Here is a 23,052-nt window from a genome sequence, read left to right as displayed (position 1 = left end):
ATATGACTGGATGAAAGGGGAAATATCCGGTTTTGCTTTGGCTAACTCAATCCCAGATATTGCCACAGCCTCTGTGTTTGTGTTTTCTGGATATTATCGAAGGACATTATTGTTTTGAAAGTTTTTTTTTTAATCAGGGAACATCCAAAGTCCAGTATTTACTGGAAATTTTAGAGACCAGATTGTTTGAAACTTTGATTTTTTGAATGCCTGTCAAGTATACCAAGAAGGCTCAAAATCCAAAATATCTAGTTGAAATAAGATTCCTTAAAATCATGACATAACATAGAACAAATTTGATCATTGTTACAAGGTGATTATTCAAATCTTTGAAAATAAGCACATATTTAAATAACCCATAGCTCTTAATAAAAATTCAGCTGTTTTTGAACAATTAGAATTGAACAGACATCAAGAGAACATAATAGATTACTTTAACACATTGCTTTAACAGAGCATCAGAGTTTAATTCTATGTCGAAGAGAAATTGAGCTTCCTGCGATCTTTTGCTGTGAGGTTTCCTTCCTTTACCTTCTTTCATATTGGTGACCATGTTTCTGTGTTTCTGTGTGTAACACATCTTTAAGCATCTTTTGCAGGGCAGGATGAGTGGCCACAAATTCTTTCAGTTTCTGTTTGCTATGAAAAGTCTTAATTTCACCTTCATTCACAAATGAGAGCTTTGCAGGATATAGTATTCTGGGCTGGCAGTTTTTCTCTCTTAGTACCTGGGCTATGTCTCGCCATTCCCTTCTAGCTTGTAGGGTTTCTGATGAGAAGTCTGCTGTGACTCTAATTGGAGATCCTCTAAGAGTAATCTGACATTTCTCTCTTGTACATTTTAGGATCTTTTCTTTATGTTTCACTGTGGTGAGTTTGATTACAACATGTCGTGTTGAGGATCTCTTTTGGTCATGTTTATTAGGGGTTCTATAAGCTTCCTGTACTAAGATGCCTCTGTCCTTCTCCAAACCTGGGAAATTTTCTGCTAGTATCTCACTGAAAATGCCTTCTAATCCTTTCTCCCTCTCCATGCCTTCAGGAACTCCTAGAACCCGAATGTTGGGTTTTTTAATAGTATCCTGTAGATTCCCAACAATATTTTTTAGATTTCTAATTTCTTCTTCTTTTCTTTGGTTTGCCTGTTTCCTTTCCTGTTCTCTGTCTTCTAAGTCTGATATTCTCTTTTCTCCTTTGCCCATTCTGTTTTTAAGGCTCTCTAATGTGTTTGTCATTTGATCTATTGAATTTTTCATTTCATTATGATTTCTCGTCACTATCCCAGTTTCTTGTTCCACTAGTTGTTTCATTTCATTTTGATTCCTCCTTAATATTTCATTTTCACGAGAGAGATTTTCTATCTTGTCCATTAAAGATTTCTGTAGTTCAAGAATTTGTTTTTGAGAACTTCTTAATGTTCTTATCAAGTTTTGAGATCCGCTTCTTGCATTTCTTCTATCTCATCAGCTTCATAATCTTGAATTGGGGTGTCTTTTTCATTTGGGGGCATCATAGTGTCTCCCTTGTTCTTGTTACCTCGGTTTTTGCGTGTGTTGTTTGGCATGTTGGAGATATTTAGCTTCTTCACTGTGGTGTTTTTTCTTGTTACACTATGGCTCTATATTAAGTGGACTGTCTGCTTTCAGTGGAGCCTTAGAGGCTTGAGATGAGTGTGGACTGAGAGCTGTGTTTGATTCCTCAGGGTTGAGGGTGTGTCAAAGATGACACTCCCAGGTTAGGTCTGGTAAATCTCTCTTTTTTTTATTCAAAAGGGAAGTAATTCCGCACAGCTGAATGTAATTGGAGGTAGTTAGCAGGCAAATGATATGCCCACAGGAGCCAGAGATCAGAAGCTCTTTCCCAAGGACCACACAGGGAATCTGTGCTGCCCTCAGTATGGGCTCCAATTCTCCTGCAGTCTCCCACTGGGTTGCCAAGTTAGATCCTAATCTCCTGTTATTTCACCCCTCCCTCCAGAGTCCGGTGTTTCTGCTAGGCTCAGGGCCGGTGCAGACCTGAGGTCGCCCTGCTTATGATATATGTCGAAAATGGCGCCTGCTCTGTCTTGCTCACCTTTGAGAGGTGAGCGGAGAGAGAGAAACTTGTGTCCGTATTGGTCACTTTCTTAATTTTTTACTCTCTCTCTTCTAGTTAGCCTGGTGAATTTTTCCCCACGGAGTTTCAAGCCTCGTTCCCTCTAGCCTCCTCTTTCCACTTGCCTGCTGGTGTCTTGGGCTATTGAGGTTCGGCTCAGTTCGCGTTCCAGTGCTAGTGTGTTGAGTCTCCCGCTGGTGTCCCAAACTTGGGCTCCCATGCTCTCCACGCAGGTCCACTGTGAATCACTAGTTCCGGAAGAGTTTCCTCTGCTGTTTCATCCCCTACTCATCCTTGACCCTGCAGTATCTCCACTTATATTAAACTGTCTCTCTCCCGGAATAATAGTGTCCTCCCTGCCTATTCCGCCATCTTCGGGAACATTTATTTTTGCACTGGGAAACTCTAATTGGTTCCACATGGAGACACCAGCTCTACACATTCGTACATTCTGGGGAGAAATCTAAAGGAACTGCGGCAAACAATCATGATATTTCTGTTTGTATAGATGGCATTTTATGCACTTGCCTAACGAAAAGACTTTGCTTTCTCCAAAATCGTTTACTGTGAATTTGTCTGTCCATTGCATAGGAATTGCACACCACTTTGTCCGGATATGACTGAATGAAACCAGAAATATCCGGTTGTGTTTTGGCTAACTCAATACCAGATATTGCCACAGCCCCTCTGTTTGTGATTTCTGGATATTATCAAAGGACTTTATTGTTTTGAATGTTTTTTAATCAGGGAACATTTAATTTTGTACTGGGAAACAATCACTGGTTCCACATGGAGACACCAGCTCTACACATTCGTATTTTCTAGGGAGAAAGCTAGAGGAACGGTGGTAAGCAAACATGATATTTTTGTTTGTATACATGACATTTTATGCACTTGCCTAACAAAAAGACTTTGCTTTTCTCCAAAACCACTTTCACTGTAATTTTCTCAGTTCATGGCATACGAATTCCACACCACTTTGTCCGGATAAGAGTGGATGAATCCAGAAATGTCCAGTTTTATTTTGGCTAACTTAATCCCAGATATTGCCACAGCACCTATGTTTGTGTTTTCTGGATATTATCAATGGACATTATTGTTTTGAAAGTTTCTTTTTAATCAGGGAACATTTAATTTTTTACTGGGAAACACTCAGTGGTTCCACATAAAGACAACAGCTCTTCACATTCGTATTTTCTAGCGAGAAAGCTAGAGGTACTGTGGTAAGCAAACATGATAGTTCTGTTTGTATACATGACATTTTATGCACTTGCCTAACGAAAACACTTTGCTTTTCTCCAAAACCACTTTCACTGTAATTTTCTCGTTCCATTGCATACGAATTCCACACCACTTTTTCCGGATATGACTGGATGGAACCAGAAATATGCGGTTGTGTTTTGGCTAACTGAATCCCAGATATCGAGACAGCCTCTGTGTTTTAGTTTTGTGGATATTATTGAAGGACTTTATTGTTTTGAATGATTTTTTTATCTGGAAACATTTAATTTTGTACTGGGAAACACTCACTGGTTCCACATGGAGACACCAGCTCTACACATTCATATTTTCTAGGAGAAACCTAGAGGAACTGCTGAAAACGAACATGGTATTTCTGTTTGTATAAATGGCATTTTATGCACTTCCCTAACGAAGGGACTTCGCTTTTTCCAAAATCATTTTCACTGTAATTTTCTCAGTCCATTACATAAGAATTAGACACCACTTTGTCCGGATATGACTGGATGAAACCGGAAATATCTGGTTGTGTTTTGGCTAACTCAATCCCAGATATTGCGGAAACCTCTGTGTATGTGTTTTCTGGAAATTATCGATGGACTTTATTGTTTTGAAAGTTTTTTAATCAGGGAACATTTAATTTTGTACTGGGAAACACTCACTGGTTCCACATGGAGACACCAGCTCTACACATTCGTATTTTCTAGGGAGAAATCTAGAGGAACTATGGCAAACAAACATGATATTTTTGTTTGTATACATGACATTTTATGCACTTGCCTAACGAAAAGACTTTGATTTTCTCCAAAACCACTTTCACTGTAATTTTCTCGTTCCATTGCATACGAATTCCACACCACTTTTTCCGGATATGACTGGATGAAACCGGAAATATCCGGTTGAGTTTTGGCTAACGCAATCTCAGATACTGGCACAACATCTGTGTTTGTGTTTTCTGGATATTATCGAAGGACTTTATTGTTTTGAAAGTTTTTTTTTTTTTTTTAATCAGGGAACATTTAATTTTGTACTGGGAATCTCTAATTGGTTCCACATGGAGACACCAGCTCTACACATTCATATTTTCTTGGAGAAAGCGAGAGGAACTGCGGGAAACAAACATGATAATTCTGTTTGTATACATGACATTTTATGTAGTTGCCTAACGAAAGGACTTTGGTTTTCTCCAAAACCATTTTTACTGTGATTTTCTCCGTCCATTGCATACGAATTCCACACCACTTTGTCCGGATATGCCTGGATGAAACAGGAAATACCTGCTTGTGTTTTGGCTAACTGAATCCCAGTTTTTGCTACAGCTTCTGTGATTGTGTTTTCTGGATATTATCAAAGGACTTTATGGTTTTGAAAGTTTTTGTTTTTTGTTTTTTTTTTTTTAATCAGGGAACATTTAATTTTGTACTTGGAAACTCTAATTGGTTCCACATGGAGACACCACCTCTACACATTCGTGTTTTCTAGGGAGAAAGGTAGAGGGACTGCAGCAAACAAACATGATATTTCTGTTTGTATACATGACTTTTTATGCACTTGCCTGACGAAAAGACTTTGCTTTTCTCCAAAACCATTTTTACTGGGATTTTCTCGGTCCATTGCATACGAATTGCATACCATTTGTCTGGATATGACTGGATGAAAGGGGAAATATCCGCTTGTGTTTTGGCTAACTGAATCCCAGTTATTACAACAGCTTCTGTGTTTGTGTTTTCTGGATATTATCCAAGGACTTTATTGTTTTGAAATTTTTTTTTTATCAGAGAACATTTAATTTTGAATTGGGAAACTCTAATTTGTTCCTCATGGAGACACCAGCTCTACACATTCGTATTTTGTAGGGAGAAATCTATAGGAACTGCGGCAAACAAAGATAATATTTCTGTTTGTATAATGGCATTTTATGGACTTGCCTAACAAAAAGACTTTTATTTTCACCATAACCATTTTTACTGTGATTTTCTCGGTCCATTGCATATGAATTCCACACCACTTTGTCCGGATATGACTGGATGAAAGGGGAAAATATCCGGTTTTGCTTTGGCTAACTCAATACCAGATATTGCCACAGCCCCTGTGTTTGTGTTTTATGGATATAATGGAAGGAATTTATTTTTTTGAATGATTTTTATCAGGGAACATTTAATTTTGTACTGTGAAACTCTAATTGATTCCACATTGAGACACCAGCTCTACATATTTGTATTTTCTAGCGAGAAAGCTAGAGGAACTGCGGCAAACAAACATGATATTTCTGTTTGTATACATGACATTTTATGTACTTGCCAAATGAAAGGAGTTTGCTTTTCTCCAAAACCATTTTTACTGGGATTTTCTCGGTCTATTGCATACGAATTGCATATCACTTTGTCCGGATATGACTGGATGAAACCGGAAATATCCGGTTTTGTTTTGGCTAACTCAATTCCAGATATTGCCACAGCACCTGTGTTTGTGTTTTCTGGATATTATCGAATGACTTTATTGTCTTGAAAGTTTTTTTTTTTTTTAATCAGGGAACATTTAATTTTGTACTGGGAAACTCTAATTGGTTCCACATGGAGACACCAGCTCTACACATTCGTATTTTCTAGGAGAAAGCTGGAGTTACTGCGGCAAACAAACATGATATTTCTGTTTGTATAGATGGCATTTAATGGACTTGCCTAACAAAAAGACTTTTATTTTCTCCATAACCATTTTTACTGTGATTTTCTCAGTCCATTGCATACGAATTGCACACCACTTTGTCCGTATATGAGTGGATGAAACCGGAAATATCCGGTTCTTTTTTGGCTAACTGAAACCCAGGTATTGCCGAAGCCCCTGTGTTTGTGTTTTCTGGATATGATTGATGGACTTTATTGTTTTGAAATTTTTTTTTATCAGGGAACATTGAACTTTGTACTGGGAAACTCTAATTGGTTCCACATGGAGACACCAGCTCTACACATTCGTATTTTCTACTAGAAACCTAGAGGAACTGCGGCAAAAAAACATGATATTTCTCTTTGTTTACATGACATTTTATGCACTTTCCTAATGAAACGACTTTGCTTTTCTCCAAAAAAATTTTTACTGTGATTTTCTGGGTCCATTGCATACGAATTCCACACCACTTTGTCTGGATATGACTGGATGAAACCGGAAATATCCGGTTTTGTTTTGGCTAACTGAATCACAGTTATTGCAACAGCTTCTGTGTTTGTGTTTTCTGGATATTATCGAAGGACTTTATTGTTTTTAAAGTTTTTTTTTTAATCAGGGAACATTTAATTTTGTACTTGGAAACTCTAATTGGTTCCACATGGCGACACCAGCTCTACACATTCGTATTTTCTTGGGAGAAATCTAAAGAACTGCGGCAAACAACCATGATATTTCTGTTTGTATAGATTACCTTTTATACACTTGCCTAACGAAAAGACTTTGCTTTTCTCCAAAACCATTTTCACTGTTATTTTCTCGGTCCATTGCATAAGAGTTCCACAACATTTTGTCCGGATATAATTTGATGAAACCGGAAATATCTGGTTTTGTTTTGGCTAACGCAATCTCAGATACTGGCACAACACCTGTGGTTGTGTTTTCTGGATATCATCGAAGGACTTTATTGTTTTGAAAGTTTTTTTTTTTTAATCAGGGAACATTTAATTTTGTAGTGGGAAACTCTAATTGGTTCCACATGGAGACACCAGCTCTACACATTCATATTTTCTAGGAGAAAGCGAGAGGAACTGCGGGAAACAAATATGATAATTCTGTTTGTATACATGACATTATATGCACTTGCCTAACAAAAGGACTTTGCTTTTCTCCAAAACCATTTTTACTGTGATTTTCTCGGTCCATTGCATACGAATTCCACACCACTTTGTCCAGATATGCCTGGATGAAACAGGAAATACCTGCTTGTGTTTTGGCTAACTGAATCCCAGATATTGCCACAGCCCCTGTGTTTTTGTTTTCTGGATATTATCGAAGGACTTTATTGTTTTGAATGTTTTTTTTTTATCACGAAACATTTAATTTTCTGCTGGGAAACACTAATTGATTCCCCAAGGAGACCCCAGCTCTACACATTCGTATTTTTTAAGAGAAAGCTACAGGAACTGCGGCACACAAACATGATATTTCTGTTTGTATACATGATATTTTAGGCACTTGCCTAATGAAAAGACTTTGCTTTTCTCCAAAACCATTTTTACTGTGATTTTCTCGGTCCATTGCATACGAATTCCACACGACTTTGTCCGGATATGACTGGATGAAACTGGAAATACCCACTTGTGTTTTTGCTAACTGAATCCCAGTTATTGCAACAGCTTCTGTGTTTGTGTTTTCTAGATATTATCGACGGACTTTATTAGCTTGAATTTTTTTTTTAATCAGGTAACATTTAATTTTGTACTGGGAAACTCTAATTGGTTCCACATGGAGACACCACCTCTACACATTCGTATTTTCTACTAGAAAGCTAGAGGAACTGCGGCAAAAAAACATGATATTTTCTTTGTTTACATGACATTTTATGTAGTTGCATAACGAAAGGACTTTGTTTTTCTCCAAAACCATTTTTACTGGGATTTTCTCGGTCCATTGCATACGAATTGCATACCATTTGTCTGGATATGACTGGATGAAAGGGGAAATATCCACTTGTGTTTTGGCTAACTGAATCCCAGATATTGCGACAGACTCTGTGTTTGTGTTTTATGAATATTATCGAAGGACTTTATTGTTTTTAAAGTTTTTTTTTTTAATCAGGGAACATTTAATTTTGTACTGGGAAACTCTAATTGGTTCCACATGGCGACACCAGGTCTACACATTCGTATTTTCTTGGGAGAAATCTAAAGAACTGCGGCAAACAACCATGATATTTCTGTTTGTATAGATTACCTTTTATATACTTGCCTAACGAAAAGACTTTGCTTTTCTCCAAAACCATTTTCACTGTTATTTTCTCGGTCCATTGCATAAGAGTTCCACAATATTTTGTCCGGATATAATTTGATGAAACCGGAAATATCTGGTTTTGTTTTGGCTAACGCAATCTCAGATACTGGCACAACACCTGTGGTTGTGTTTTATGGATATCATCGAAGGACTTTATTGTTTTGAAAGTTTTTTTTTTTTTTAATCAGGGAACATTTAATTTTGTAGTGGGAAACTCTAATTGGTTCCACATGGAGACACCAGCTCTACACATTCATATTTTCTAGGAGAAAGCGAGAGGAACTGCGGGAAACAAACATGATAATTCTGTTTGTATACATGACATTATATGCACTTGCCTAACAAAAGGACTTTGTTTTTCTCCAAAACCATTTTTACTGTGATTTTCTCGGTCCATTGCATACGAATTCCACACCACTTTGTCCAGATATGCCTGGATGAAACAGGAAATACCTGCTTGTGTTTTGGCTAACTGAATCCCAGATATTGCCACAGCCCCTGTGTTTTTGTTTTCTGGATATTATCGAAGGACTTTATTGTTTTGAATGTTTTTTTTTATCACGAAACATTTAATTTTCTGCTGGGAAACACTAATTGATTCCCCAAGGAGACCCCAGCTCTACACATTCATATTTTTTAAGAGAAAGCTACAGGAACTGCGGCACACAAACATGATATTTCTGTTTGTATACATGATATTTTAGGCACTTGCCTAATGAAAAGACTTTGCTTTTCTCCAAAACCATTTTTACTGTGATTTTCTCGGTCCATTGCATACGAATTCCACACGACTTTGTCCGGATATGACTGGATGAAACTGGAAATACCCACTTGTGTTTTTGCTAACTGAATCCCAGTTATTCCAACAGCTTCTGTGTTTGTGTTTTCTAGATATTATCGACGGACTTTATTAGCTTGAATGTTTTTTTTTTTTTTTAATCAGGTAACATTTAATTTTGTACTGGGAAACTCTAATTGGTTCCACATGGAGACACCACCTCTACACATTCGTATTTTCTACTAGAAAGCTAGAGGAACTGCGGCACACAAACATGATATTTCTGTTTGTATAGATGGCATTTTATGCACTTGCCTAACGAAAAGACTTTACTTTTCTACAAATCCATTTTTACTGTGATTTTGTCTGTCCATTGCATACGAATTCCACTCCACTTTGTCCGGATATGACTGTTTGAAACCGGAAATATCCGGGTTTGTTTTGGCTAACTCAATTCCAGATATTACCACAGCCCCTGTGTTTGTGTTTTCTGGATATTATCGAATGACTTTATTGTTTTGAAATTTTTTTTATCCGGGAACATTTAATTTTGTACTGGGCAACTCTAATTGGTTCCACATGGGGACACCTGCTCTACACATTCGTATTTTCTGGGGAGAAATCTAAATGAACTTCGGCAAAGAATATGATATTTCTGTTTGTATAGATGGCATTTTATGCACTTGCCTAACGAAAAAACTTTGCTTTTCTCCAAAACCATTTTTACTGTGATTTTCTCAGTCCATTGCATACGAATTCCACACCACTTTGTGCAGATATGACTAGATGAAACCAGAAATATACAGTTTTCTTTTGGATAACTTAATGCCAGATATTGCCACAGCCCCTGTGTTTGTGTTTTCTGGATATTATAAATGGACATTATTGTTTTGAAAGTTTTTTTTTTTCAATTAGGTAACATTTAATTTTGTACTGGGAAACTCTAATGGGTTCCACATGGAGACACCAGCTCTACACATTCATATTTTCTAGGAGAAAGCGAGAAGAACTGCGGGAAACAAACATGATAATTCTGTTTGTGTACATGACATTATATGCACTTGCCAAAAGAAAGGACATTGGTTTTCTCCAAAAGCATTTTTACTGTGATTTTCTCGGTCCATTGCATACGAATTCCACAGCACTTTGTCCGGATATGCCTGGATGAAACAGGAAATACCCGCTTGTGTTTTGGCTAACTGAATCTCAGTTATTGCTACAGCTTCTGTGATTGTGTTTTCTGGATATTATCGAAGGACTTTATTGTTTTGAAAGTTTTTTTTTTTTTAATCAGGGAACATTTAATTTTGTACTGGGAAACTCTAATTGGTTCCACATGGAGACACCAGCTCTACACATTCGTATTTTCTAGGGAGAAAGGTAGAGGGACTGCAGCAAACAAACATGATATTTCTGTTTGTATACATGAAATTGTATGCACTTGCCTGACGAAAAGACTTTGCTTTTCTCCAAAACCATTTTTATGGGATTTTCTCGGTCCATTGCATACGAATTGCACACCATTTGTCTGGATATGACTGGATGAAAGGGGAAATATCCGCTTGTGTTTTGGCTAACTGAATCCCAGATATTGCCACAGCCCCTGTGTTTGTGTTTTCTGGATATTATCGAAGGACTTTATTGTTTTGAATGTTTTTTTTTTTTAATCAAGGAACATTTAATTTTGTACTGGGAAACACTAATTGATTCCCCAAGGAGACACCAGCTCTACACATTCGTATTTTTTAAGAGAAAGCTACAGGAACTGCGGCACAGAAACATGATATTTCTCTTTGTATACATGATATTTTAGGCACTTGCCTAATGAAAAGACTTTGCTTTTCTCCAAAACCATTTTTACTGTGATTTTCTCGGTCCATTGCATACGAATTCCACACGACTTTGTCCAGATATGACTGGATGAAACTGGAAATACCCGCTTGTGTTTTTGCTAACTGAATCCCAGTTATTGCAACAGCTTCTGTGTTTGTGTTTTCTGGATATTATCGAAGGACTTTATTGGCTTGAAAGTTTTTTTTTTTTTATCAGGAAACATTTAATTTTCTGCTGGGAAACACTAATTGATTCCCCAAGGAGACACCAGCTCTACACATTCGTATTTTTTAAGAGAAAGCTACAGGAACTGCGGCACACAAACATGATATTTCTCTTTGTATACATGATATTTTAGGCACTTGCCTAACAAAAAGACTTTGCTTTTCTCCAAAACCATTTTTACTGTGATTTTCTCAGTCCATTGCATACGAATTCCACACGACTTTGTCCAGATATGACTGGATGAAACTGGAAATACCCGCTTGTGTTTTTGCTAACTGAATCCCAGTTATTGCAACAGCTTCTGTGTTTGTGTTTTCTGGATATTATCGAAGGACTTTATTGGCTTGAAAGTTTTTTTTTTTTTTATCAGGTAACATTTAATTTTGTACTGGGAAACTCTAATTGGTTCCACATGGAGATACCAGCTCTACACATTCGTATTTTCTGCTAGAAAACTAGAGGAACTTCGGCAAAAAAACATGATATTTCTCTTTGTTTACATGACATTTTATGTAGTTGCATAATGAAAGGACTTTGTTTTTCTCCAAAACCATTTTTACTGGGATTTTCTCGGTCCATTGCATACAAATTGCATACCATTTGTCTGGATATGACTGGATGAAAGGGGAAATATCCGCTTGTGTTTTGGCTAACTGAATGCCAGATATTGCGACAGCATCTGTGTTTGTGTTTTATGAATATTATCGAAGGACTTTATTGTTTTGAATGTTTTTTATCAGGGAATATTTAATTTTGTACTGGGAAACTCTAATTGGTTCCACATGGAGACACCAGCTCTACACATTCGTATTTTTTAGTAGAGAGCTAGAGGAACTGCGACAAACATGATATTTCTGTTTGTATACATGACATTTTATGCACTTGCCTAACAAAAAGAGTTTGCATTTCTCCAAAACCATTTTTACTGGGATTTTCTCGGTCCATTGCATACTCATTGCACACCACTTTGTCCGGATATGACTGGATGAAACCGGAAGTATCTGGTTTTGTTTTGCTAACTCAATCCCAGATATTGCCACAGCCCCTGTGTTTGTGTTTTCTGGATATTATCAAACGATTTTATTGTTTTCAAATTTTTTTTCAGGGAACATTTAACTTTGTACTGGGAAACACTCACTGGTTCCACATGGAGAAACCAGCTCTACACATTCGTATTTTTTAGGAGAAAGCTAGAGGAACTGCAGCAAACAAACATGATATTTCTGTTTGTATACATGATATTTTAGGCACTTGTCTAACGAAAAGATTTTTGCTTTTCTCCAAAACCATTTTTCTGTGATTTTCTGGGTCCATTGCATACGAATTCCACACCACTTTGTCCGGATATGACTGGATGAAACCGGAAATATCCAGTTTTGTTTTGGCTAACTGAATCCCAGTTATTGCAACAGCTTCTGTGTTTGTGTTTTCTGGATATTATCGAAGGACTTTATTGATTTGAAAGTTTTTTTTTTATCAGAGAAATTTAATTTTGAATTGGGAAACTATAATAGGTTCCTCATGGAGACACCAGCTCTACACATTCGTATGTTCTGGGGAGAAATCTAAAGGAACTGCGGCAAACAAACAGGATATTTCCGTTTGTATAGATGGCATTTATGGACTTGCCTAACGAAAAGATTTTATTTTCTCCAAAACCATTTTTACTGTGATTTTCTCGTTCTATTGCATACGAATTCCACACCACTTTGTCCAGATATGACTGGATGAAACCGGAAATATCCGTTGTTTTTTGGCTAACTCAATCCCAGATATTGCCACAGCCCCTGTGTTTGTGTTTTCTGGATATTATCGAAGGACTTTATTGTTTTGAATGTTTTTTTTATCAGGAAACATTTAATTTTCTGCTGGGAAACACTAATTGATTCCCCAATGAGACACCAGCTCTACACATTCGTATTTTTTAAGAGAAAGCTACAGGAACTGCGGCAAACAAACATGATATTTCTGTTTGTATACATGAAATTGTATGCACTTGCCTGACGAAAAGACTTTGCTTTTCTCCAAAACCATTTTTACTGTGATTTTCTCGGTCCATTGCATACGAATTCCACACGACTTTGTCCAGATATGACTGGATGAAACTGGAAATACCCGCTTGTGTTTTTGCTAACTGAATCCCAGTTATTGCAACAGCTTCTGTGTTTGTGTTTTCTGGATATTATCGAAGGACTTTATTGGCTTGAAAGTTTTTTTTTTATCAGGAAACATTTAATTTTCTGCTGGGAAACACTAATTGATTCCCCAAGGAGACACCAGCTCTACACATTCGTATTTTTTAAGAGAAAGCTACAGGAACTGCGGCACACAAACATGATATTTCTCTTTGTATACATGATATTTTAGGCACTTGCCTAACGAAAAGACTTTGCTTTTCTCCAAAACAATTTTTACTGTGATTTTCTCGATCCATTGCATACGAATTCCACACGACTTTGTCCAGATATGACTGGATGAAACTGGAAATACCCGCTTGTGTTTTTGCTAACTGAATCCCAGTTATTGCAACAGCTTCTGTGTTTGTGTTTTCTGGATATTATCGAAGGACTTTATTGGCTTGAAAGTTTTTTTTTTTTTTTTTATCAGGTAACATTTAATTTTGTACTGGGAAACTCTAATTGGTTCCACATGGAGACACCAGCTCCACACATTCGTATTTTCTGCTAGAAAACTAGAGGAACTTCGGCAAAAAAACATGATATTTCTCTTTGTTTACATGACATTTTATGTAGTTGCATAATGAAAGGACTTTGTTTTTCTCCAAAACCATTTTTACTGGGATTTTCTCGGTCCATTGCATACGAATTGCATACCATTTGTCTGGATATGACTGGATGAAAGGGGAAATATCCGCTTGTGTTTTGGCTAACTGAATCCCAGATATTGCGACAGCCTCTGTGTTTGTGTTTTATGAATATTATCGAAGGACTTTATTGTTTTGAATGTTTTTTATCAGGGAATATTTAATTTTGTACTGGGAAATTCTAATTGGTTCCACATGGAGACACCAGCTCTACACATTCGTATTTTTTAGTAGAGAGCTAGAGTAACTGCGGCAAACAAACATGATATTTCTGTTTGTATACATGACATTTTATGCACTTGCCTAATGAAAAGACTTTGCTTTTCTCCAAAACCATTTTTACTCTGATTTTCTCGTTCTATTGCATACGAATTCCACACCACTTTGTCCAGATATGACTGGATGAAACCGGAAATATCCGTTGTTTTTTGGCTAACTCAATCCCAGATATTGCCACAGCCCCTGTGTTTGTGTTTTCTGGATATTATCAAACGATTTTATTGTTTTGAAATTTTTTTTTCAGGGAACATTTAACTTTGTACTTGGAAACAATCACTGGTTCCACATGGAGACACCAGCTCTACACATTCGTATTTTCTAGCAAGAAAGCTGGAGGAACTGCGGAAAGCAAACATGATATTTCTGTTTGTATACATGACATTTTATGCACTTGCCTAAAGAAAGGACTTTGCTTTTCTCCAAAACCATTTTTACTATGATTTGCTTGGTCTATTGCATACAAATTCCACACCACTTTGTCAGGATATGACTGCATGAAACCGGAAATATCCGGTTTTGTTTTGGCTAACTCAATCCCAGATTGCCACAGCCTCTGTGTTTGTGTTTTCTGGATATTATCAATGGTCATTATTGTTTTGAAAGTTTTTTTTTTCATCAGGGCACATTTAATTTTGTTCTGGAAAACACTCAGTGGTTCCACATGGAGACACCAGCTCTACACATTCGTATTTTCTAGGAGAAAGCTAGAAGAACTGCGGCAAACAAACATGATATTTCTGTTTGTATATATGACATTTTATGTACTTGTCTAACGAAAAGACTTTGCTTTTCTCCAAAACCATTTTTACTATGATTTGCTTGGTCCATTGCATACAAATTCCACACCACTTTGTCCAGATATGACTGCATGAAACCGGAAATACCCGGTTTTGTTTTGGCTAACTCAATCACTGATATTGGCACAGAACCTGTGTTTGTGTTTTCTGGATATTATCAAAGGAATTTATTGTTTTGAAAGTTTTTTTTTAATCAGGGAACATTTAATTTTGTACTGTGAAATTCTAATTGGTTCAACATGGAGACACCAGCTCTACACATTCGTATTTTGTAGTGAGAAATCTAGAGGAACTGCGGCACACAAACATGATATTTCTGTATGTATACATGACATTTTATGCACTTGCCTTTTGCTTTTCTCCAAAACCATTTTACCGCAATTTTCTCGGTCCATTGCATACAAATTCCACACCACTTTGTCCAGAAATCACTGGATGAAACCGGAAATATCCGGTTTTGTTTTGGGTAACTCAATCCCAGATATTGCCGCATCCTCTTTATTTGATTTTCCTGGATATTATCGAAGGATTTTATTGTTTTGAAATTTTTTTTATCAGGGAACATTTAATTTTGTACTGGGAAACTCTAATTGGTTCCATGTGGAGACACCAGCTCTACACATTCCTATTTTCTGGAGAGAAATCTAAAGGAACTGCGTCAAACAATCATGATATTTCTGTTTGTATAGATGGCATTTTATGCACTTGTCTAAAAAAGGACTTTGCTTTTCTTTAAAAGCACTTTCACTGTGATTTTCGCGGTCCATTGCATACGAATTCCACACCACTCTGTCCAGATATAACTGGGTGAAACCGGAAATATCCGGATTTTTTTGGCTAACTCAATCCCAGATTGCCACAGCCCCTGTGTTTGTGTTTTCTGGATATTATCAATGGACTATATTGTGCGGAAATTTTTTTCTTTATCAGGGAATATTTAATTTAGTATTTGGAAACACTCAGTGGTTCCACATGCAGACACCATATCTACACATTCGTATTTTCTTGCGAGAAAGCTAGAGGACTGCGGCTAACAAACATGATATTTAGGTTTGTATACATGACATTTTCTGAACTTGCCTAACGACAAGACTTTGCTTTTCTCCAAAACCATTTTCACTGTGATTATCTCTGCCCATTGCATATGAATTGCACACCACTTTGTCTGCATATGACTGGAAGAACCGGAAATATCTGGTTTTGTTTTGGCTAACTAAATTCCAGATATTGGGACAGCCTCTGTGTTTGTGTTTTCTGGATATTATCGAAGGACTTGATTGTTTTGAATTTTTTTTTCAATCAGGGAATATTTAATTTTGTACTGGGAAACTCTAATTGATTCCTCATGGAGACACCAGCTCTACACATTCGCATTTTCTGGGGAGAAATCTATAGGAACTGCGGCAAAAAATCCTGATATTTCTGTTTGTATAGATGACATTTTATGCACTTGCCTAACGAAAAGATTTTGCTTTTCTCCAAAACCGTTTTTAATGTGATTTTCTCTGTCCATTGCATACGAATTCCACACCACTTTGTCCGGATATCAGTGAATGAAAGGGGAAATATCTGTTTGTGTTTTGGTTAACTGAATCCCAAAAATTGCCACAGCCCCTGTGTTTGTGTTTTCTGGATATTATCGATGGACTTTATTATTTTGAATGTTTTTTATCAGGGAACATTTACTTTTGTGCTGGGAAACACTAATTGGTTCCACATGGAGACACCAGCTCTACACATTCGTATTTTCTAGGAGAAAGCTAGAGGAACTGCGGCAAAAAATCCTGATATTTCTGTTTGTATAGATGGCATTATATGCACTTGCCTAACGAAAAGACTTTGCTTTTCTCCAAAACCGTTTTCACTGCAATTTTCTCAGTCCATTGCATACGAATTCCACACCACTTTGTCCGGATATGAGTGGATGAAACTGGAAATATCCGTTTTTGTTTAGTCTAACTGAATTCCAGATATTGCAAAAGCCCCGGTGTTTGTGTTTTCTGGATATTATCGAAGGACTTCATTGTTTTGAAAGTTTTTTTTTTAATCAAGGAACATTTAATTTTGTACTGGGAAACACTCACTGGTTCCACATGGAGAAACCATCTCTACACATTCGTATTTTCTAGCGAGAAAGCCACAGGAACTGCGGCAAACAATCATGATATTTCCATTTATATAGATGGCATTTTATGCACCTGCCTAACGAAAAGACTTTACTTTTCTCCAAAATCATTTTTACTGCAATTCTCTTGGTCCACTGCATACAAATTCCACACCACTTTGTCCGGAAATGACTGGATGAATCCGGAAATATCCGTTTTTTTTTGCTAAATCAATCCCAGAAATTGCGAAAGCCTCTGTGTTTGTGTTTTCTGGATATTATCAATGGACTTTATTGTATTGAAACTTTTTTTTATCAGGGAATATTTAATTTTGTACTGGGAAACTCTAATTGGTTCCACATGGAGACACCAGCTCTACACATTCGTATTTTCTGGGGAGAAATCTAAAGGAACTGCAGCAAACAATCATGATATTTCTGTTTGTATAGATGGCATTTTATGCACTTGCCTAAAGAAAAGACTTTGCTTTTCTCCAAAATCATTTTCACTGCAAATTTCGCAGTCCATTGCATACGAATTCCACACCACTTTGTGCGGATATGACTGGATGAAACCAGAAATATCCGGTTTTGTTTTGGCTAACTGAATCCCAGATATTGCCACAGCCCTTGTGTTAATGTTTCCGGATATTATCAATGGACATTATTGTATAGAAAGATTTTTTATCAGGGAACATTTAATTTTATACTGGGAAACACTCAGTGGTTCCACATGGAGACTCCAGCTCTACACATTCGTATTTTCTAGCGAGAAAGCTAGAGGAACTGCGGCAAACAAACATGATATTTCTGTTTGTATATATGACAATTTATGCACTTGGTTAACGCGAATACTTTTCTTTTCTCCAAAACCACTTTCACTGTAATTTTCTCAGTCCATTGCATACGAATTCCACACCACTTTGTCCGGATATGACTGGATGAAACTGGAAATATCCGGTTATGTTTCGGCTAACTCAATCCCAGATATTGGCACAGCCCCTGTGTTTGTGTTTTCTGGATATTATCGAAGGACTTTATTGTTTTTAAAGTTTTATTTTTTTTAATCTGGTAACATTTAATTTTGTACTGGGAAACGCTAATTGATTTCACATGGAGACACCAGCTCTACACATTTGTATTTTCTGGGGAAAGATTTAAAGGAACTGCGGCAAACAATCATGATATTTCTGTTTGTATAGATGGGATTTTATGCACTGCATAACGAAAAGACTTTTTTCACTGCAATTTTCACAGTCCATTGCATATGAGTTCCACATCACTTTGTCTGAATATGACTGGATGAAACCAGAAATATCCGGGTTTTTTTTGAGTAACTGAATCCCACATATTGCGACAGCCTCTGTGTTTGTGTTTTCTGGATATTATCGAAGTAATTTATTGTTTTGAATATTTTTTGTTAGGGAACATTTAATTTTTTACTGGGCAACTCTAATTGCTTACACATGGAGACACCAGCTCTACACATTCGTATTTTCTGCGTAGAAATCTAAATGAACTGCGGCAAATAATATGATTTTTCTGTTTGTATAGACGGCATTTTATGCACTTGCCTAACGAAAAGACTTTGCTTTTCTCCAAAACGATTTTTACTGTGATTTTCTCGGTCCATTACATACGAATTGCACACCAATTTTTCCGGATATGACTGGATGAAACCGGAAATATCCTGTTTTCTTTTGGCTAATTCAATCCTAGATATTGCCACAACCCATGTTTTTCTGTTTTCTGGATATTATCGAAAGATTTTATTGTTTTGAAAAAAAAAATTTTTATCAGGGAACATTTAATTTTGTACTGGGAAACTAATTGGTTCCACATGGAGACACCAGCTCTACACATTCATATTTTCTAGGTTGAAAGCTAGATGAACTGCAGCAAAGAAACATGATATTTCTGTTTGTATAGATGGCATTTTATGCACTTGCCTAACGAAATGACTTTGCTTTTCTCCAAAACCATTTTCACTCTGATTTTCTCGGTCCATTGCATACGAATTCCACACCACTTTGTCTGGATATGACTGGATGAAACCGGAAATATCCGGTTTTGTTTTGGCTAACTGAGTCCCAGATATTGCCACAGCCCCTGTGTTTATATTTTCTGGATATTATTAATGGACATTATTATTTTGAATTTTTTTTATCAGGGAACATTTAATTTTGTACTGGGAAATACTCAGTGGTTCCTCATGGCGACACCAGCTCTACACATTCGTATTTTCTAGAGAGAAAGCTGGAGGAACTGCGGCAAACAAGCCTGATATTTCTGTTTGTATACATGACTTTTTATGCACTTGCCTATCGAAAAGACTTTGCTTTTCTCCAAAACCATTTTTACTGTGATTTTCTCGGTCTATTGCATACGAATTGCACACCACATTGTCCGGATATGACTGGATGAAACCAGAAATATCCAGTTTTGTTTTTTCTAACTCAACCCCAGATATTACCACAGCATCTGCGTTTGTGTTTTCTGGATATTATCGAAGGACTTCATTGTTTTCAAAGTTTTTTTTTTTTTTTTTTATCAGGGAACATATAATTTTGTAATGGGAAATTCTAATTGGTTTCACATGGAGAAACCAGCTCTACACATTCGTATTTTCTAGGAGAAATCTAGAGGAATCTTGTCAGCCCAAGATATAGTTTGCCACCTCTGAGGTGCCACTGCCTGTGTTGCACGAGCTCCAGTTGCCCTTCCGACTAGACTTGCGTTTACTGTGTGCTACGTAACTTCTGGTCCCTTCACCAAACGTGCTTAGTCCAACTTTTTTTCCCAGTCAGTCACAACCTGGGATCCAATATTGTATAAACTCAGTATTGCATGTCTTGTGCAAAACTGTTCTAAAGGATCTTATTTTGTGTATTGTATGTATGAATAGTGTACACTGCACATAATGTAAAAAGAAAGATCTACATATAGCAATGCAACCAGCTATCCATGTGTCATACCAACTAAATCACCAAATAAACCTTGAACAGTGAAAAAAAAAGGGGGAGGGGGGGACACGGCAGGCCCCTCCGCGAGCCTCGGCCCGGGCTGGCGTGCCGCGGCGGCTTCCCCTCGGGGCGGCCGGGCGTGGGTGTTTGTGTTTGCGTCTGCGGCCGCGGCTCCGGAGGGGAAGCATCTGTGGGGGCCCGCGCGCGCGCACGCTCGTGGCGTGTGTGTGTGTGTGAGTGTGTGTGGTGTTTCCCCTGCCGTGGGGAAATGGCTGCTGTTGCTCCTTGTGGGCCGGAGGCAGAGAATGAGACTAATAGGGATGCCAAAGGAAAAATATGATCCTCCAGATCCTCGCCGAATTTATACCATCATGTCAGCAGAGGAGGTAGCCAATGGGAAAAAATCTCACTGGGCAGAATTAGAAATTTCAGGTAGAGTGCGGAGCTTAAGTACATCACTTTGGTCATTGACACACTTGACAGCGCTGCACCTAAATGACAATTACCTTAGTCGCATTCCACCTGATATTGCCAAGCTTCATAATCTGGTTTACCTGGATCTGTCATCCAATAAACTCAGAAGTTTACCAGCAGAACTAGGAAACATGGTGTCTCTCAGGGAATTGCTTTTAAATAACAATCTGTTACGGGTTTTGCCTCATGAACTTGGTCGGCTCTTCCAGCTACAAACTCTAGGTTTGAAAGGCAATCCTTTATCACAGGATATTCTCAACTTGTACCAGGACCCAGATGGAACCCGAAAGCTACTGAACTTCATGCTTGACAATCTAGCAGTTCATCCAGAGCAGCTTCCTCCGAGGCCATGGATTACATTAAAAGAACGAGACCAAATTCTACCATCAGCATCATTCACGGTTATGTGTTACAATGTGTTATGTGATAAATACGCCACCCGGCAGCTATATGGCTATTGCCCCTCCTGGGCATTAAACTGGGAATACAGGAAAAAGGGAATTATGGAAGAAATTGTTAACTGTGACGCAGATATCATTAGTCTTCAGGAAGTGGAAACAGAGCAATACTTCACTCTCTTTCTGCCAGCATTGAAGGAGCGTGGATATGATGGATTTTTTTCTCCAAAGTCACGTGCCAAAATCATGTCTGAGCAGGAGAGAAAGCATGTGGATGGTTGTGCAATATTCTTCAAAACAGAAAAATTTACATTGGTGCAAAAGCATACAGTGGAATTTAACCAAGTGGCAATGGTTAATTCAGATGGATCCGAAGCTATGCTAAACAGAGTGATGACAAAAGATAACATTGGTGTTGCTGTGGTATTAGAGGTCCACAAGGAACTATTTGGAGCAGGTATGAAGCCAATTCATGCTGCAGACAAACAGCTGCTTATTGTGGCAAATGCCCACATGCATTGGGACCCAGAGTATTCTGATGTGAAACTCATCCAGAACATGATGTTTGTCTCAGAGGTTAAAAACATTCTGGAGAAAGCTTCTAGTAGGCCTGCCAGCCCAACCACAGATCCTAATTCTATCCCGCTGGTGCTATGTGCAGATCTTAACTCATTGCCAGATTAAGGTGTTGTGGAATATTTAAGCAATGGAGGAGTAGCTGACAACCATAAAGACTTCAAGGAACTAAGGTACAATTAGTGTCTTATGAACTTCAGCTGCAATGGAAAGAATGGAAGCTCAGAAGGGAGAATCACACATGGCTTCCAACTTAAGAGCGCCTATGAAAATAACTTGATGCCTTACACCAATTACACCTTTGATTTCAAAGTGAGTGGCAGCCTCTGGGATGAAATGAAAATTATTTAAAATATAAGAATGTGACAAGAAAAGTATATAAAAAAAAACATGATATTTCTTTTTCTATACATGATTTTTATGCACTTGCCTAAGGAAAAGACTTTCCATTTCTTCAAAATGATTTTTACTGTGATTTTCTCGGTCGATTGCATACGAATTCCACACCACTTTGTCCGCATATGACTGGATGAAACCGGAAATATCCGGTTTTGTTTTGGCTAACTGAGTACCAGATATTGCGACAGCCTCTGTGTTTGTGTTTTCTGGATATTATCGAAGGACTTTATTGTTTTGAATATTTTTTATCAGGGAACATTTAATTTTGTACTGGAAAATTCTAATTGGTTCCACATGGAGACACCAGCTCTACACATTCGTATTTTCTAGCTTGAAAGCTAGATGAACTGAGGCAAACAAACATGATATTTCTGTTTGTTTACATGACATTTTATGCTCCTGCCTAACGAAAAGACTTTGCTTTTCTCCAAAACCATTTTCACTGCAATTTTCACAGTCCATTGCATACGATTTCCACAACACTTTGTCTGGATATGACTGGATGAAACCAGAAATATGCTTTTGTGTTTTGGCTAACTGAATCCCAGATATTGCCGCAGCCTCTGTGTTTGTATTTTCTGGATATTATCGAAATATTTTATTGTTTTGAATGTTTTTTTCATAAGGGAACATTTAATTTTGTACTGGGAAACTCTAATTGGTTCCACATGGAGACACCAGCTCTACACATTCGTATTTTCTGGGGAGAAATCTAAATGAACTACGGCAAACAATCATGATATTTCTGTTTGTATAGATGGCATTTTATGCACTTGCATAACGAAGACGTTGGTTTTCTCCAAAACCATATTTACTGTGATTTTGTCTGTCCATTACATATGAATTGCACAACACTTAGTCCGATAAGACTGGATGAAACCGGAAATATCCGGTTTTTTTTCTGCTAACTCAATCCCAGTTATTGCCACAGCACCTGTGTTTGTGTTTTCTGGATATTATCAAAGGAATTTATTTTTTTGAAAGTTTTTTTTTTTTTAATCAGGGAACATTTAATTTTCTACTGGGAAACACTCATTGGTTCCACATGGAGACACCAGCTATACACATTCATAGTTTCTAGGGAGAAATCTAGAG

General features: G+C 37.4%; 1 protein-coding gene across 1 annotated transcript; it reads left to right on the top strand.

Moving 5' to 3' along the window:
• The first annotated feature begins 20,368 nt into the window (after positions 1–20,368).
• Positions 20,369–21,851, top strand: LOC133750362 (CCR4-NOT transcription complex subunit 6-like). The gene has a single exon (XM_062179942.1). The coding sequence runs from the start codon at positions 20,416–20,418 to the stop codon at positions 21,664–21,666; it is 1,251 nt and encodes a 416-aa protein (XP_062035926.1). The 5' UTR covers positions 20,369–20,415; the 3' UTR covers positions 21,667–21,851.
• The last annotated feature ends 1,201 nt before the right edge of the window (positions 21,852–23,052 follow it).

This window comes from Lepus europaeus, chromosome 21, assembly GCF_033115175.1.
Source record: "Lepus europaeus isolate LE1 chromosome 21, mLepTim1.pri, whole genome shotgun sequence".
NCBI classification, from domain to species: domain Eukaryota; kingdom Metazoa; phylum Chordata; class Mammalia; order Lagomorpha; family Leporidae; genus Lepus; species Lepus europaeus.
This window is presented reverse-complemented; position numbering and strand designations above follow the sequence as displayed.